Raw genomic sequence first — 17,711 nt, 5'->3', positions numbered from 1 at the left:
TAAAGAATGAAATAAGTTTCAGCTAACACCTAAATGTCAGACATTTAAACCCCTAATCAATAAACTGTCTTCCCCTTTCCATTTAGCAAGAAAATAGTTTTCAACGTATGAATATGACAGTACGTTTTTTTTTTTTTTTTTTTTTTTTTTTCTTATTTGGTTTATATTTAATGCAAACCCTTCAAAAAAAAAAAAAAAAAAAAAAAAAAAAAAAAAAAAAAAACTAAGCTGAGATATGGGAAAATGTAAGAAACTAGGGCATTCCTAAGTTTAAGGGATCATTGTTAAATATGCTTCATTTCATCCAACTTACTATTGTTGGAATGCATGTATTAGTTATCTATCAACCATTGCTTTTTTTTGTGATAAGAGTAGAACAAGGACAACAACATCATCAACAACAACCGAAAGATCAAGTAAAAAAAATAACAACAAAATTTGCAACTTAATTTTTTTTTTTTTCTTTTTGGGGAAATTGGTATTCATAACATAACATAAACTTATATTGTTGGTTTTCATCTTCTTTTCTGGGATTGATCTTCTTCCAAAATTTGGATAAGTTTTGAGTTTTTAAATATTGTTTCCCCCTTTTAAGGAACAATTCTAAAGTTCTGTTTTGTTTGAGAAAAAACAATAGAAAATTTCAATACAAAGATAGGCAAGATAGCTAAGGAATTAGAACTAGCTGGACAAAATGTTGGGAAGGTGGGCAATGGTAATGCCTCCCCTTCCCCTTCCGAGGACGAGGTGGAAAATTCCGAGAAGATGGATATACCGTTGATTGGTGGAGACCGGTATGACAGCGAGCATGTGGCCGAGCTCCACTCAGCCCCATCTGGAGTGCTAAAGGCGGAGGATGGGGAGGCTATAGGTGATTATTCTCCTATAAAGAGTTTTGCAGATGCTAAGCATGTTTGGTGGACAGAATCGTCGAAGTTATGGGGCATTGCAGGTCCTATTGCTTTCAATATCCTTTGCAATTATGGTATTAATTCATTTACCAATATCTTTGTTGGACATATTGGAAATGTGGAGCTCTCAGCTGTGGCCGTTGCTCTTTCTGTTTTTGGAAGTTTTGTCTTCGGTTTCTTGGTGAGCTTTCTTATACTCCCTACTTTTATTCTTTATTCATGTTCATATTGCATATTTTCCCACCTTTTTGTTTAATAATTTTGCTTCCTTTTTTCTTCTTCTAATTGAGGTAGGGTACTTGGGTGTTGAAATGAGAGCTATGATGATAACTATGGGATAGAGACATGAAACTAATCAAATAATCGAAATTATGTGCTCTGGTCCATTTTTCATCCAAAATAAAGTCTGTTTTAATTATTGATCCTGTAATAACTAATAAGATGAACATTTTCCATCTCATTTCTTGTTAAGAGTTGAGATGTGGATCTATCTTCACTATAATAGATGTATACATATGTTTTAAAGTTGATCATGAGCCAGCGTGTTACCAACAAAATACCGTGTGTATATGTTTGTTTGTTTGTTTTCTTTCATAATCTAAAAAAAAAAAAAGAATTTAACTAGCAACCAACATTTTGCTCTCTAGTTCCTGTTCATAGCCCAGAAAATATGTTTAAACAATAACTGGATTTTGCTCATTGGGAAAATTATATTCTCTCCATTAAAATTCTGTTTGAAATTGAGATTTTTCTAAACTTTAACAAATTTGTTATTGAGCAGTTGAGTACATATATTTCAGAGATGATATTGGGCCAGATCTGGCAAAAAAAAAAAACTCAGCCCGTTTTAGCAGAATGCATGGGGCTGAAAAAGTGTACCCATGCTTGATACTTTGGTAGTATTGGGCTGGGCCTTTGATTGGGCCAGAAATACGTTGTCCAAACCCAGAACCATGTTCAATCAGCTCTAAAATGGGTTTTCATTGATTTATGAAAGTATCTTTCAAGAACTAATAGGAACATAGTTGTAAAGTTCAGGAACTATTTTTAAAAGGCTCAACTGGGAGTATGAGGAACAATTTTCGATCTCCAATTTTGACTGTTTGGCATATTTAATTTCTTATGATGTACTGCAAAGTATGATATTTTAGCTTGAGATTAATTGATCTGGTTTCTGATGACAAAAATCCACAGTTAGGCATGGGAAGTGCCTTAGAGACATTATGTGGGCAAGCATATGGAGCAGGGCAAATACACATGCTTGGAATCTACATGCAAAGATCTTGGCTTATCCTCTTTGGCGCTTGCTTGTTGCTTTTACCTCTTTACTTATGTGCTACGCCAATCCTAATGCTCTTGGGTCAAGAACCTGATATAGCGGAGCTTGCAGGGAAGTTTGCCATACAATGTCTCCCACAGATGTTCTCGCTTGCTGTGAATTTTCCGACCCAGAAGTTCTTGCAGGCACAAAGTGATGTCGCAGTCATGGCATATGTTGGTTTTGTGGCCTTGATCGTCCATGTCATGATGCTTTACCTCTTCATCGAGGTGTTTGGGTGGGCTACCATGGGTGCTGCTTTAGCCTATAATATCTCTGGCTGGGGGATTGCGTTGGCTCAAGCGTTTTACATCATAGGTTGGTGCAAGGATGCTTGGACTGGCTTCTCTTGGTTGGCTTTTCACGACCTTTGGCCTTTCGTTAAGCTCTCTGTTGCTTCTGCTGTTATGATTTGCTTGGAGATTTGGTACTTCATGAGCATCATTGTTCTCACTGGCCACCTTGAAGATCCTGTTATTGCAGTTGGTTCCCTTTCTATCTGGTATGCTAGCTTCCTACATTAAAAGGCTCAACATGCTAAATGACTCCTTTCAGTCACAATTTTACAAAATCTATTGTGCACTGGGTGTACAGTGTACCTAAAGAAAGGTGCACCAGGTTACTGGTAGATGTATAACACGGAGCCTGACATATGTACACCCAGATGTACCGTAGAAGTTCTTTTTTCATGGTACATTCCCTTTGCACATTTATGCAAAAAAGAGTTGATCTTACTCTTATGTTTTCTGATGCAGTATGAATTTAAATGGGTGGGAAGGCATGCTGTTTATAGGAATCAACGCAGCTATAGGGTAATGCCCTGTCTTTATATTGCTTTTACATAAATTCCATTTACCACTTACCAGTCAACATGAAATTCCACAACCACTAGCATTCTTCTGCCTGTACTAACCTGTGACCAACAATATCTCAGTGTTCGAGTTTCCAACGAACTTGGATCAGGACACCCAAGGGCAGCCAAGTACTCCGTGATTGTCATCGTTGCTCAGTCACTCTGCATAGGCATCCTCCTTATGTGCATGGTCATGCTCACTAGGAATCATTTTGCTGTAATCTTTACAGAAAGTAAAGATATGCAAAATGCTGTTGCTCATTTAGCTTATCTTTTGGGCATTACCATGGTACTTAACAGTGTCCAGCCTGTAATATCAGGTACATTTTAATCAATTTTTAATTACTTATCATCAAAAATAATTGATCATGGTTTAATGGGGTTAATAATTTTATTGATCAGGTGTTGCGGTTGGAGGAGGGTGGCAAGCCTTAGTTGCTTACGTAAACCTGTTTTCATATTATGTTATTGGACTGCCTTTGGGATTTCTCCTTGGCTATAAGACTCACTTAGGCGTGGAGGTAATCGTTAGCTACTGTATTTCTCAGTCTTTGCATTTCTGTAGGCCTGTATCATAGAATTTGATATGATAAATCTTATGAAGCTTATATTAATTTGATTTATATAATTAAAGTTGACATAAATGTGTACCAATTCATTTGTATAGGGAAGTAACAAGTTTTTGTGCTACACTATGCAGGGTATTTGGATAGGAATGATAATTGGGACAAGTCTTCAGACTTTTATCCTAGTCTACATAGTTTACCAAACGAATTGGAATAAAGAGGTGAGTCACTATTATAAAAAAAAAAAATTAATGCGCCCTAAAACCATATGGCAAATTGTCAACATGTGGAATTGTGGAGTAACCCCTTAGCCGTCCTTGGCCTTGTTAAATGATTATTTCTCTATTCTTTTATCAGTGTGAGACACTAGGAGACTCACACTCCCTAACTAACAATATTCATACCCTAGACCTTACCAAAAAAAAAAAAAAAATGATAATTATGGCAAAAATATAGTCCAAATGTTCAATAAAGTAAATGTTAACCTAAGATTAACATACATATTTGAATTTGGAATGCTGAATTAACAGGTAGAGGAAGCTTCAGAAAGACTACGAATATGGGGTGGACAAGCAGAAGAATTGCATGATGATGATAAAAAAAGTTCTTACTCTGGTGATTGTCCCAAATGATTCATTAAAATAGGTTTTTATTTGTTTTACTCTTTAATCTACATTATATCCCAATTAAACAGATAGGTTTTTTTTTAAAAATTTCTCCTTGATAATCTTTTGCTAGTTTTGAACCTAGTTAGGGTTAGGAGATTAAATTGATGGTAGGACATAGAATACAGGACTATAGTAATAGTTACAGTACTATCCTTCAGAACATTAAAGTTGGAACTGAGATACAAGAATTCGTTTTTTTCTTCCTATATTAAATACAATATGTCAAACTAATATGAAGTTGGTATTACATTTCTTTACTCGATGAGATAAGGTAGATGATGAATCCTTGATTCCCAAATTATCTTGGTTCCCACTTGTAAGTTGTAATAAACACTTTGGTAAATAGTAATGGTGGTCGATATAAATGTTGTCTATAGAGAAATTTATTAATCCTAGTATCATACCCATATCATGTGTGTTATTTCATCAATGTTGTACTTACTAGTTAGTATTTCTTTTTAACTTATCAAAGTTGTACTGTTGTAATTCATCATACTATTAATACAACCATATATGCGACCTTTATATTTGGACAAAGACATGGCTAGTATAGGGCAGTGGAGTAATAGACCACGTAGAGTCGTAGAGTAGATGGAGGGCTCATAAATCTTGAAGTAGATGTATTAAAGAAGGTAGATCTAACCATAGCAGTCAACACTGAAACTATTCGAGCCGAGACGTCAACACCATCCCAGCTATTATTGAGTCAGTTTTAATCACATTGTGCGCCCAAGAGGGACCAAAAGGCCTAACCTTCTAAAGCTTGGCAACATTTATTTGGGGGAGCTGTGCTATACTGTCATGTGTGCAATAGCTTTCTAAAATTAGTCACGGTTTAAGTTTAACCAATAACCATATATAATATATGTTCATTACTCATTTCTTGGGTTGTAATTTTTAAAAATCGAAAATTTCTCTTGAATTTTTCTTATACTCTAATGTCTTATCCACTTATTTTACTCGCTAATTTTTAAAGGATATGGTGGATGAGATTTGAACTCACAGCAATATTATCACGTATGCCCAAATATCTTGTTAAAGAATCAACTCAGCCAAATAGTTTTTAAACTTATTGTTATAATATCAATAAAATAATATTCATACTTCTGTGAGCCAGACAGTATAACCTTTAATCAACTACGAAAAGTGTAGTTTTTCAAACTTGTAATATAATACGTTCGTTGTAGCTCTTCGGAAACCAGGACTAATGGATCGGAGTATGTAATGGGTCATCATAGTGTGACACTATAATAATTGTAAAAATATACCTGTAATAGTACTAGAAAAAACGAATTTGCAATACCTGGGTACAAGCCTAGGGAAAAGGCACACACAAATTAAAGATTTCATTGTTTCACTCAAGATAAAAAAGAAAAGAAGAAGGACGTGCATGGGAGCATTGCTGGTATGAAATTATGTACAATTACAAGTTGGAAGTGCAAATGTGCAATGTGATTGAATTCATCAACCATAAATAAATCATAAATGCACCTGTACAATTCTACAAGGCACTCATCATATAATACTGCAACAGCTAGCTAGCTATTCAACTAGTCATCTATCACAAAAGACCTAAAATATCTAACTCAACCTTTAAGTCTCAATCTCTTAGATATCGTAACATTAATTGTTTTTTACTTTACTTTATCCATTATAGATGATTAGCGCATATAATGTTTACTTTATTATGAACTAGATTAGCACTGGTGCTATGCACGATTTAGAATAAAAAAAAAATCAATATAGTATAAAATAATTAAATCACGAAAGGAGGGTTTTTTAAAAAAAATCACTAATACGTTTTTGGTTAGTTGATGTTCACACTTTAATTTATTTATTAATAATTATTTTCCCAATATTAAATTTGGAAGGAGAAAAATGATGTCATAAACAATTTTGGAGGGAAATTTTTTCATGAAAAATTGACATGTGTACAATGATGATGTAAGCGGTTTTTATTTTAGTTATAGTTATAGATAGTGCATGAAAACTAGGTCACTACAGTTTCAGCCTCTGATGATGAGCGGACCTATATATATCTTTTATTTGGCATGATATGTCAATAATTGATATTCCAAAACAATAATTTAATAAAATTAGGCCCTGTTCTATTCACCTTAAAAAAATAATATTAAGTAAAAATAATTTCAGTTCAGTAAATTTAATTTCAGTTCAGTAAAATTCAGTTTTCTTAAAGAAGAATTATAATAGAAAATCAGTAAAAATAATTTCAGTTTGGCAAAAATAATTTCAATTCAGTAAAATTAATTTAAGTTCAGCAAAAATAATTTCAGTTCAGTAAAAATAATTTCAGTTCAGCAAAATTAAGGTGAAGAGAACAGGGCATTACTCTGATACATAGTAAATATCTTTGGTTCGATCATTTTGGAGTTTTCCTTAAAAAATAAAATCAAATTGAACTGCAAGTCTTGAACCCTTTTTACCTATTTAACTATTTTCTTTGTGTTGTAGTAGTCTACGTAATTATTATCATATAATAATGACATTTCTGTCATTCTACTACTTGTATTTCATAAATTAATTTGGGACCGTCCTCCTGTTACAACTTAATATCTTTAAATACGTATTTTGGGGTCATATACATTGTACTCCTTAGTATATAACATGTAACAAACAACCCTTTAAGCTACTACATACACACATACTAAGAGCTTATCTTAGAGAAAGAAAGAAAGATGGTGAACATAGTGAGTTGTTACATGTCTATGTTACACAAAATGATGAAGTTACTAGGAATGCATTCCATAGATGTCGAGATTAACCCAAAAACGACTATTCGTTTCTGGGTTAATACCTCGCACAAAAAGAATAATAAGGAAAAAAAACCACCGGTCATACTTCTCCATGGATTTGCTGGTGATGGTTTACTAACATGGCAATTCCAAATTTTAGCCCTAAGAAAAAAATACACCCTTTATGTTCCTGACCTTCTTTTCTTTGGTAGGTCCCACTCAACTAACAAAACTGAGAGATCTACAAAGTTTCAAGCTGAGTGTCTTGTACTAGGGTTAAAGAAGTTGGGTGTTGAGGAAAAATGTGTTGTGGTTGGGTTTAGTTATGGTGGGTTTGTTGGGTTCCAAATGGCTCAACACTACCCTAACTTGGTGGGTTCATTGGTGGTTAGTGGCTCGGTTGACGCCTTGACTGAGTCTATAAGTAGTGGTTGCTTGGAGAGAATAGGGTTTGCTTCTTGGACTGATTTTTTGATGCCTGATAATGCTCAAGGTGCTAAGGTTCTTCTTGATATTGGTTCTTATGACTTGCCTTGGATGCCTGATTTTTTCTACAAACACTATTGTCAGGTACGTAATCTTATTATGTTTTCAAATTTTACATGTTCACGCACATTCATGTTTGACTATTTATGTTTTTTTTTTTACGTGATATGTTCATAATTCATAAATAATATATAATATTAATCTATGTGAGATCCTGTTAGACTCACGTTGTTGTACATGGTGATCTCAGATTATGTTTAGCAATAGAAAGGAGAGAGTTGAACTATTAAAGGCTCTTGTGGTCAAAGATGAAGATGCCCATAACCATCAATTTCAACAGGTTTGCAGTAAAAATAATTTTTTTTTTAGTAATTATTTACTAAATTTTTTTTTTGTCATTTAATAGAAATAATAACCAACATTTTAGTTTACAAGCAAGCTTTTTTTAATAAATCCTATCAAAATTTTGATCAAATTGAACTCCTGAAATATATAATTAAGCAAAAAAGATGTGCTAATTGATTCTATTTTACATATTTCTAATTTGTTACAGAGGATACACCTATTATGTGGCAGTGAGGACAAAGTATTCAACATGGAAGTGGTAAACAGCCTCAAAAAGTATGATCCCTCCACCTTTGTTCAATTTTTTGTATTCGTCCTATTCATAATATGTCTTTTTCAAAACACTTAATTTCTCATAAACATTTAAAAAATATAAAATAAATAAATAAATAAGGGATCTTTAGTCTACTTAATTGCACCCATATATGAGAGGTTGTTATATACACTCGGGTGTATCGTACACCCATGAGTATTTGTCCTTATTTTGATTATTTTTTTCATTTTATCATCATATTTAAGGAGTATTATGATAACTCTGTAGGTGACAAAAGATCTACAATAAGTCAATATGCTCCAATTGGGGGAATTAAGGGTCTACGTTACTGAACAATTTTATTACATAAAAGTACTCAACTTATAATACTCCGTACAAACTAAGGGTTTGTTCTCATAGACTAAACTCAGCTGAACTGAACTGAAATGAATATTTTATAAGTGAAGGAAATTAGGAGCTGAACTGAACTGAAAATAAACGGTACGTATGAGAACAGGCCCTAATAATGTGTTTGGTATGATAAAATAATTAGACCAAAATCGAGGTTATTTTACTCATTTTTTCCCTTATGAAATTGTTTATCTTATATCTTAATAACGTATATAAATATATGATGAATGATGCAGAAAATTGGGATCAAAGACAGAGCTACAAGTTATAAAGAATGCTGGTCACCTAGTTTTGTTGGAAAGGCCAATCGCCTTCAACAAATGTCTCGTCAAAATTCTAGCCTCCCTCACTAGCTAATTAATAATTAATGCGTTGCTAATTATTCTTTCAGAATTATATGTATCATCTTTTTCTATTTCTTATGAGCACAAATATAATGCTTATATGGCTTGTATTTTTATAATTATGCATAAGCTAAGGTCGCAATAACTACTCTATATAAGAGTTATCCTACCTTATTTATCATTTTCTTTTGAGTTAGTTACACACTTAAATCATATCTTACTAGTAATTATTCTACGCATTGTATTGATTTGCATATCAATGTTGTGAGTATTAATCGCATCAATCAACATTCAAATTAAAGGATTGTGTCAAAGTACAAGCCATGTATATTGTATATACAGGATAAAATATGGTGATAGTTGAGAAATTAATTCCATGTCACTTGTCATAAAGTATTTTGTTAATGCCTTGGCCTTTGTGAATTGTCTTGTTGACAAAATGACAATATGCAATTAAGGCAAATAGTATGATTTCATCCGATCTCAACCACTTATTTCAGGAGTTGCAATTGTTAATTAACTTGGTTAAGTTAATTAAATTACGAAATTTTAGTTATAATTAGCGTCGTAAATAAATTAGATTGTGATTTAAAAAAAATTAAAAAAAAAATAAAAAAAAAAAAGGACAAAAACTATAATATCTTGCTGAAATTGAACAATGCTACCATTCACTTGCATCAATGAGAAAATTTATTGTATGTGGACCATGTAGGTCGTATAGGTGTGACAATTTTGGAGGTTTAAAATGAAGAAAATACAGATTATAGTTTTTCAACCGTGTAAATTATACAGGATAGATAATTTCCATTTATAATTACCTGTGCATATGTCAGTTGGTACAAGGTACAACCTATCTTTTTTCAAAAACTTAAAAAATAAAAATAATTCAACCCTTTTGGAAAAAAAAATTGTAATTTTAATTTTTGTAATTATAGTTTTTTTTTTTTTTTTTTTTTTTTTTTTTTGAAACAAATTTTTGTATTTATATACTAGTAAAACATGGTCAAAGATTGAGAATGTTAATCTTAAAAATTATTTAAATTTAATGGAATTTTAAAACAAGGTCGAACTAGGTATAAAATGTTACGTATTACTTGTAATAATGAGTTTTTTTTTTTTTTTTGAGAAACTTGTAATAATGAGTAGCAATGAAAAATCTAAAAACAAAATCACTCATCGACTTTAGAGGAAAAATACACATCAATTGCTAGTGTTCTTATCACATTGACAAAACCAAAAACTTAATATACAATGGAGACGGAAAAAAAAAAAAAAAAAAAAAGGTAGATCAAATAAAGAGAAATTACACAATACATAAAAAGAGTAGATCAAGCACTTGTTTATTGGAGGATGCAATCCAAATCAATAACTTAATACTAAAAGCGAAACCAGTGATGATACATGTGTTTTTTATTTCCTTTTTTTTGTGTTTTTTCTTTTCAAATCAATAAATCAATCCAAATTTTCCCTCTATTTTTTCTTTCCTTTTTTTTTTTTTGTGTTTTTTATTTTATTTTGTCAATTCTTCATGAAAATTATTTATAGCCTATAATATTCACCTAATGAAATATTCTTATATGTCTATATTTTTTATATTAAGTAATTTTCTCCAAGATTTCTACAATATTCTCATGCTAATAAGGAAATAAAATAAGGACAGGATAGGGTATGTATATAGCATGGGTTCTAAATAATCAATAGACCCTATTTTTTTCATATTTATAAAGTCTAACACATCAATAGCCTTAGAAATTTACATGCATCATTGTCAAAAAGAAATGTCAATATAGCTATTTTTTTTACGTTTATAAATGTAATTCTTTATTTATATATAATTGTTAAATTAATGTTATAGTTTGTTAAATAATTTTATTAAAATCCGTGCATTGTACGGGACTTTAACTGGTGTATACATAAAGGAAAATATAGCATTGTTACTTTGTTAGCTTATCACTACTAAAGAATTATGAAAAATGAAATCAATAATCAATGCTCATTACCTCCGTTTCTTATTAATTGTAAAATTTACAATAAAAGAACTTTTTTTATGTTTCATAAAGAGGAGAGGTGGTTCCACTTTATAAGGTATAGGAGTTACTCCTACTATTGCCAACTGGTTTTAGTATGGAAGCTCAAAAGCCTTGTTTGTGGACCAAACTCTCCTCCTTCCTATTCGCCCTGTTCGGGTTGCCCAGGCCCATTTTATATTGTTTCGAAATTTATCTACCGCTTTATTACAATTAATAAGACACGGAGCAGTTGGAGCTAATATATGTAATCACAAACTTTTAAATAAAACGGATGTTCAGTAAATTACTGAACATCCGTTATAAAGTGACAATAAAAGGTGCAAAAGTTACACTAAAACGCACAAAAGTTACTCTGACATATATAAAAATTATTTATGCTTCATTGATAAATTTCACAAAAGTGATACTAAATTTGACAAAAGTGACACTAAATTTGACAAAAGTGAACTCGATGTACAGTAAATTACTGAAAACCGGGTGTATACAAAAGTGATTGATATGTAATTTGTTAAATTAGGCAAAAATAAAAATTGATGCACTCTACAATAGCTAAACATAAGCAACTATGCACAAATAGTGGGGATCATGTTCCACTGCCCTGTATTTTCTATTAAACACGACTAATAACTCTAATTTGACTAAGTAAATATCATACAGCTAGTTTATTTACTTCTATCTTGTCAAAAAAAAAAAAAAAAAGTTTAATTACTTCTAACTTGCAATTAACTCAGTGCTACTACTTATTTGCTCATAAATTACGGAGTATTGAGTATAATACTTTTATACTTTCTTTTAATCAAAAGAGGAAAAAAAAAAAAGAATAATTAGAGACAGAGAAAGTAATTATAAGAAATGTTTAGGATACTTTAAAGCATTATCTCAAGTCTCAAAATACACGAGCTATTGTTGAAATTTATTTAGTGACTGTATTAATTCATTGGGTTCCTTTGTCAATTTTTGTTGGGTTTGATAATTACATTAAATTGAGCTAACTGAAAGAAAAAGATTGGGTCATGGGTTAGAAAAATATTTGGGCTTTAGAGTTTTACAAATGCTGAATTACTGACATACATATCAATGGGCTGAAATTTTATGGGTTTGTTACATTTCTATGATAGACTTTTTTTTTTTTTTTTTTTGGGTTTTTCTAAGCTATACCCCTAAGATAGTTGAGTTTCTAAGGTGTACCCATGTTTTTTCAAGTTTCTAAGTCATACCCTTCAACTTCTTATCAATACTAAAATGTACCCTTATTAGTTATTTAAAAGTTAATTTAGAGTGTGATTTCGTGGCTTTAGTTTTCGTTATTCGGGTTGTTGTGGTTAAGATGTCTTTCTCATATCATTTCCTTACCTTTTATCATCTTTTTATTAAATTTATAATTAAATATAAGTGACGTGAAAGTCCCAAGGAGGGTACTATTCATTAATGGTAGTGAGTTGAGGGGCACAACTTAGAAATTTGAAAAAGCATGGGTACACCTTAGAAACTCGACTACCTTAGGGGCATAGCTTAGAAAAGCCCTTTTTTTAACAAAGATGTAGACTTAGGGCATGTTTTGATTTACTGAAAAAAATTGAGCTGAATTGAACTGAATTGAACTGATTGGAGCTGAACTGAAATTAAGCTGAACATAACAGACCCTTAATTACTTTATTAAAATGGTAGTATCATAGGCATAGTGGACTAGTTATCCTACTTTATTACAAGTTTAGGTAAAAAGACAAATTTGACTCAATGTATCCCGTCTATTTTTAAAATGTTGATCTTTAACAACAATCTTATTACTGTAACAACTAAAAATATCAATAATTGAAAGAATATTTTCTCCGTAACATGTGTAAGAAAGGAACGTGTCAACTAAAAAACACGAATAATAAAAGTAGATATTCAAAGTTGTGCATTGTAGTTTATAATAAAAAGACACATAACAATATAGAAAACATTTATTGACATTATAGTTTTATCAATGTAACTAGTTTCTTGCCTAGGCAATTGCCCCGGATCATTATATGTATATCGCAAATGAACTTTTATGATTTAACAAAAAAAAAATGTGATGAAATATAAATATAGCTTAAATTATTAATTACATTTACTTTAGTACTCGTGTGTATATATATATATATATATATATATATATATATATATATATATATATATATATATATATATATATATATATATATATGAAAGTCTAATGCACTCAACGAAGCTAATTGAATTAAATGAAAGTTAAACACATTCAAACAAAGTTTTTTGAATCAAATGAAAGTCAAACACATCCAAACAAAGCTTTTTGAATCAAATGAAAGTCAAACACATTCAAACAAAGCTTTTTGAATCAAATAAAAGTCAAACACATTCAAACAAAGCTTTTTGAATCAAATGAAAGTCAAACACATTCAAACAAAGCTTTATTAATCGAATAAAAGTCTAATGCATTCAACGAAGCTAATTGAATTAAATGAAAGTTAAACACTTTCAAACAAAGCTTTTTTAATCAAATGAAAGTCAAACACATTCAAACAAAGTTTTTTGAATCAAATGAAAGTCAAACACATTCAAACAAAGTTTTTTTTAATCATATGAAAGTCAAACACATTCAAAATGAAAGTCAAACACATTCAAACAAAGCTTTATTAACCGAATAAAAGTCAAATGCATTAAACGAAGCTAATTGAATCAAATGAAAGTCAAACACATTTAAACAAAGTTTTTTTAATCAAATGAAAGTCAAACACATTCAAACAAATTTTTTTTAATCAAATGAAAGTAAAACATTCAAACGAAGCTTTTTTAATCAAATAAAAGTCAAACACATTCAAACAAAGTTTTTTTAATCAAATGAAAGTCAAACACATTCAAACAAAGCTTTTTGAATCAAATGAAAGTCAAACACATTCAAACAAAGCTTTTTTAATCCTTAAAAAAGTTTAGCAGTGCATTGACCACGCTTCTTAAAGGAGTTTGGGCCTCAGCTCCTTACTAGGCTATTTGTCTCATGCCTATTGGGTAGGTTCCTTTATCCCCAATGGGCTTATATCGTTGAGCGTATTATCGTTCATAGGTTTGAGTCACACTATTTTATTAAGTAAAATTGGACCAATCTCTATAAGGATGGTTAGAGTCAACCCGAAAATTCTAATTTCGGTGTAAAAATAGCCAAGAAAAAAGCTATATACGCACTCAAAAAAGCTAACTACTCCATACCAAACATGTATTTTGGTTGTATGATGACTATAATAGCACTAAAACTCTTAAACCACACAGATTAGTCAAGAAAAAGAGCCATTCATCAAACATGGCCTAGGTTTTTAAACATGAAAGTCAAGCTTATAATGTTCGATTAATCTAGTTTAAGACTAGGTCTTGTTCAACTTATTTAAGTAAGTAGGTACTTGTCAATATTGGTAATGATTTGCGTTTACTTTAGCTAAATATCTTTTAAACATCCACAAATGGATATATAGCTTCATCCCATTGGGTTATCAGTTATCACATCATTATTCTCAAACTACATCAATTTAAGGTACAACACATGTTTTGGGTGTAGTCAAACTACATAGCTCTATAAAGCAAATTAGCTTTATACTGCCTCTACTCCAATCAAGTTAGGTTTGATCTAACCATCTAATATATATATATATATATATATATATATATATATATATATATATATATATATATATATATATATATATATATATATATATATATATATATATATATATATATATATATATATATATATATATATATATATATATATATATATATAATTAGTAAATATTTTCTTAAAAATAAAGTCAATTATACACACTAAAGCCTCCTTATGTATGGTAAGTGTAGGTGGAATTTAATAAAATTATATAACAAATATATATGCATTATGTTTAAATATTATTAAGAGATTTATGAATAATATCATTAATCTACAAGAATGTTAGACCTTATATAATTTGTAAAAAAAAAAAAAAAAAATTTGAATTCACCCGCCAATCTGTTATCCGATCCCTTAGCTTGCTAACCAAACCATATGGTTAAATCAATTTGTATAACTACTATTAATACTAGAATATCAAACAATAACTCTAAAAACCACACAAATAAGACCTAGCCGGCTTAGATCTCATACAACAACAAAAAAAGCTCTATTTCGAACCAATCATATCATATAATAACTAATATATAAAGCTAAACTTTTAGCCAGGTCACGAGGCAGCGACACTTGACATTCTAACTTTTCGCCAAGTGTCGTGCCACGTTGGATAGATTTAAATACACTTAATAAGATAAAAAAAAAGTTAGTTTAGAATTCTATTATGAATCAAATTTGGATAGAATTTCAGGATAAAATTGTTAATTTAGAGTTTTATTTTCAATAAAATAAAACTTGAGTGTCGCGCCACGTTGTATAGATTTAAATCGACTTCATAAACAACCCGGGTATCGCACGGGGCACAAAACTAGTAACTATTATATAAAGCTAAACTTTTAGTCAGGCCACGAGACAACGACACTTGGCGTTGTAACTTTTCGCCAAGTGTCACGCCGCGTAGCCAATAATTAATTATTAGTATGACACATGATTTTATTTTGATATTTTTTGTAGGATTAAAAGGTTGGATAAAATTTGGGATAAAAAATTTAGTTTAACGTCTTGTTTTCAATTAAATTTGGATAGATTTTTGAGATAAAATTATTATTTTAAAAAATTATTTTCGATAAAATTCCAATTTTATGTATAAGTTGAATTATAACTTTCAATAATTATCTTATAAATTTAGTTTACAAAAATAAAATAAAAATAATTATAAATAAATCAAGAGTTATTAAGTCACGATATTAAAAAAAATTATTCCAACCATTACTAAAATAAAAATTGAGAAAGTATTGCATGTTTTAAAATAAAACCAAAGAACGTTTGTAATAAAAGAAAACAAAATTAATTTATTAATTATCTTGTAGATTGACTTGTTTACGTTTGATTTTAGTTTAATGTGCTAATTAAGGGCATAACAAAGCAAAAAAATTTAAAAAAGTATTTGGTAGAATATATATATATATATATATATATATATATATATATATATATATATATATATATATATATATATATATATATATATTTTATTTCAAACTGAATCATACAAAATGTAATATAGGGAAACAATCCCAAAATCAATCAATAAAATATATTCTAAATTAAAAAAAAAGAAATAATAGAATATTCTCAATTTACTTGTTTACATTTTTTTTTACAAAAATTTCCAAGATGCTCGAGATATTTAAGGCATTAGTCTAAGCCTAAAGAAAACTCTTTCTCCACCACTCTTCCTCTCTTTTAGGGTTTTTTTTTTTTTTTTTATATTTTTTTTATGCGTTTCGGCTGAAAATAGTCTAATTTCTTCTAAAGTTAAACTATTTCACACTCTTTTTCTTTTTTTTTTCTTTAGTTTTGCAATTTAGATTTCAATAAATCAATACGAGTAGTTTAGATGTTTGCCCATGTCACCCTATGGTGGAGTTGTTGTATTAATTTAATTATTTGTTTTTGTTTAGTTTTTATTTATTTATTTTATTAAAAAGGTAATCATCTTTTGTCCTATTATCAGTTCGCTGGTAAAGAGTTGTCCAGAATCACAATGGTTGTCAAATCTTCAAAGATGTTCAAGTGAATCAGATGAAAATCATCTTTTTACGGCTACTACAAATTGTTAGACCGTTTTTCCGAAAAGGCTGTATATTCTAGTAATGTGTACGAGAGATGTACCATAGTGCAAGATCTATTCAACGATCGTAGCTTTGATGAAAGAAACCTTATTTGATTCAATTTTATGTATTTGTTAATTTAGGTTTTCATTTGTAGATGCGAATGACTTTTGATTAATAAACTGATTTTTTTTTATATTATTTTTTTTATAAAAAATATGCTCGAGATATGCAATAGTGGTAGCAAAAATTTCTTTCCATTGTTTTTTTTTTATATATAATGAGACCTTAATTTTTTATTTAAGAATAGATGATTAAAGAGTCGAGATAAAGTATGTGAATTGTGAAAATAACAAATCGTCTCAACTTTAAAAAAGGAGACAATATTTGATTATGAAATTTCTCTCATGTATTGATTTCAATATATATACCTTCCGTGTATGGTAAATATAGGCAAAATTTTAAAAAATTCTACCCATAATTGATAGTGTATCTCATATTAAAAAATTATTATGAGATTTATGCATACCATGAATCTTTCCTTAAAAATAAATTGCCCTATTATGAATATGAAAACCCAATTGATTTATGTGCAAATGTGTAGATCGAATTAAAAAAATCATGTCAGATCTGTATCCACTTACCGATCTACCATCTCATGCTACCATTCAAAAATCATAGTTAAGTCAACCATGGTTAATTACCAAAAATAGCATAAATATCAATCATAAACCTTGCCCATTGCACAGATCTAAATCCCATTCGATTCAAAAGCAGATCTCATTACAAAACGATCCCGGATTGGAACCTAACAAATTGAAAAGTAGATCTCATAAAAAAAGTGAAACTTACATTATACCTTAACTCGCATCCTACCCTAAATCAACCAGCCACCATAGTTAACTTTAACCGTAGTTACCACTTTTCCAATACTTTATTCCTATAAATCAAACACCAAACCTCACAAAAAATCACCAAAATTTTTGCATCCCATAATTTATTTTTCTCTCTCCCCTCAACCCCCACTCTCACCCTACCTCCACCTCTTTCTCCTCCCA

General features: G+C 30.1%; 2 protein-coding genes across 2 annotated transcripts; both read left to right on the top strand.

Moving 5' to 3' along the window:
• Positions 1 to 765: 765 nt before the first annotated feature.
• LOC145640681 (protein DETOXIFICATION 34-like) lies at positions 766 to 4,336 on the top strand. Its single transcript, XM_081691917.1, has 7 exons — positions 766 to 1,092; positions 2,106 to 2,731; positions 2,985 to 3,041; positions 3,164 to 3,402; positions 3,485 to 3,603; positions 3,783 to 3,869; positions 4,179 to 4,336. The coding sequence occupies exons 1-7, from the start codon at positions 766 to 768 to the stop codon at positions 4,278 to 4,280; spliced, it is 1,557 nt and encodes a 518-aa protein (XP_081548043.1). The 3' UTR covers positions 4,281 to 4,336.
• A 2,587-nt stretch (positions 4,337 to 6,923) lies between these two features.
• Positions 6,924 to 9,100, top strand: LOC145638568 (uncharacterized). The gene is made up of 4 exons (XM_081689554.1): positions 6,924 to 7,639; positions 7,806 to 7,895; positions 8,109 to 8,176; positions 8,801 to 9,100. The coding sequence occupies exons 1-4, from the start codon at positions 7,013 to 7,015 to the stop codon at positions 8,919 to 8,921; spliced, it is 906 nt and encodes a 301-aa protein (XP_081545680.1). The 5' UTR covers positions 6,924 to 7,012; the 3' UTR covers positions 8,922 to 9,100.
• The last annotated feature ends 8,611 nt before the right edge of the window (positions 9,101 to 17,711 follow it).

The sequence above is a fragment of the Chenopodium album genome, chromosome 7, assembly GCF_948465745.1.
Source record: "Chenopodium album chromosome 7, dcCheAlbu1.1, whole genome shotgun sequence".
Lineage (NCBI taxonomy): Eukaryota > Viridiplantae > Streptophyta > Magnoliopsida > Caryophyllales > Amaranthaceae > Chenopodium > Chenopodium album.
Note: the sequence above shows the minus strand (reverse complement) of the source record. Positions and strands in the feature narration are given on the sequence as shown.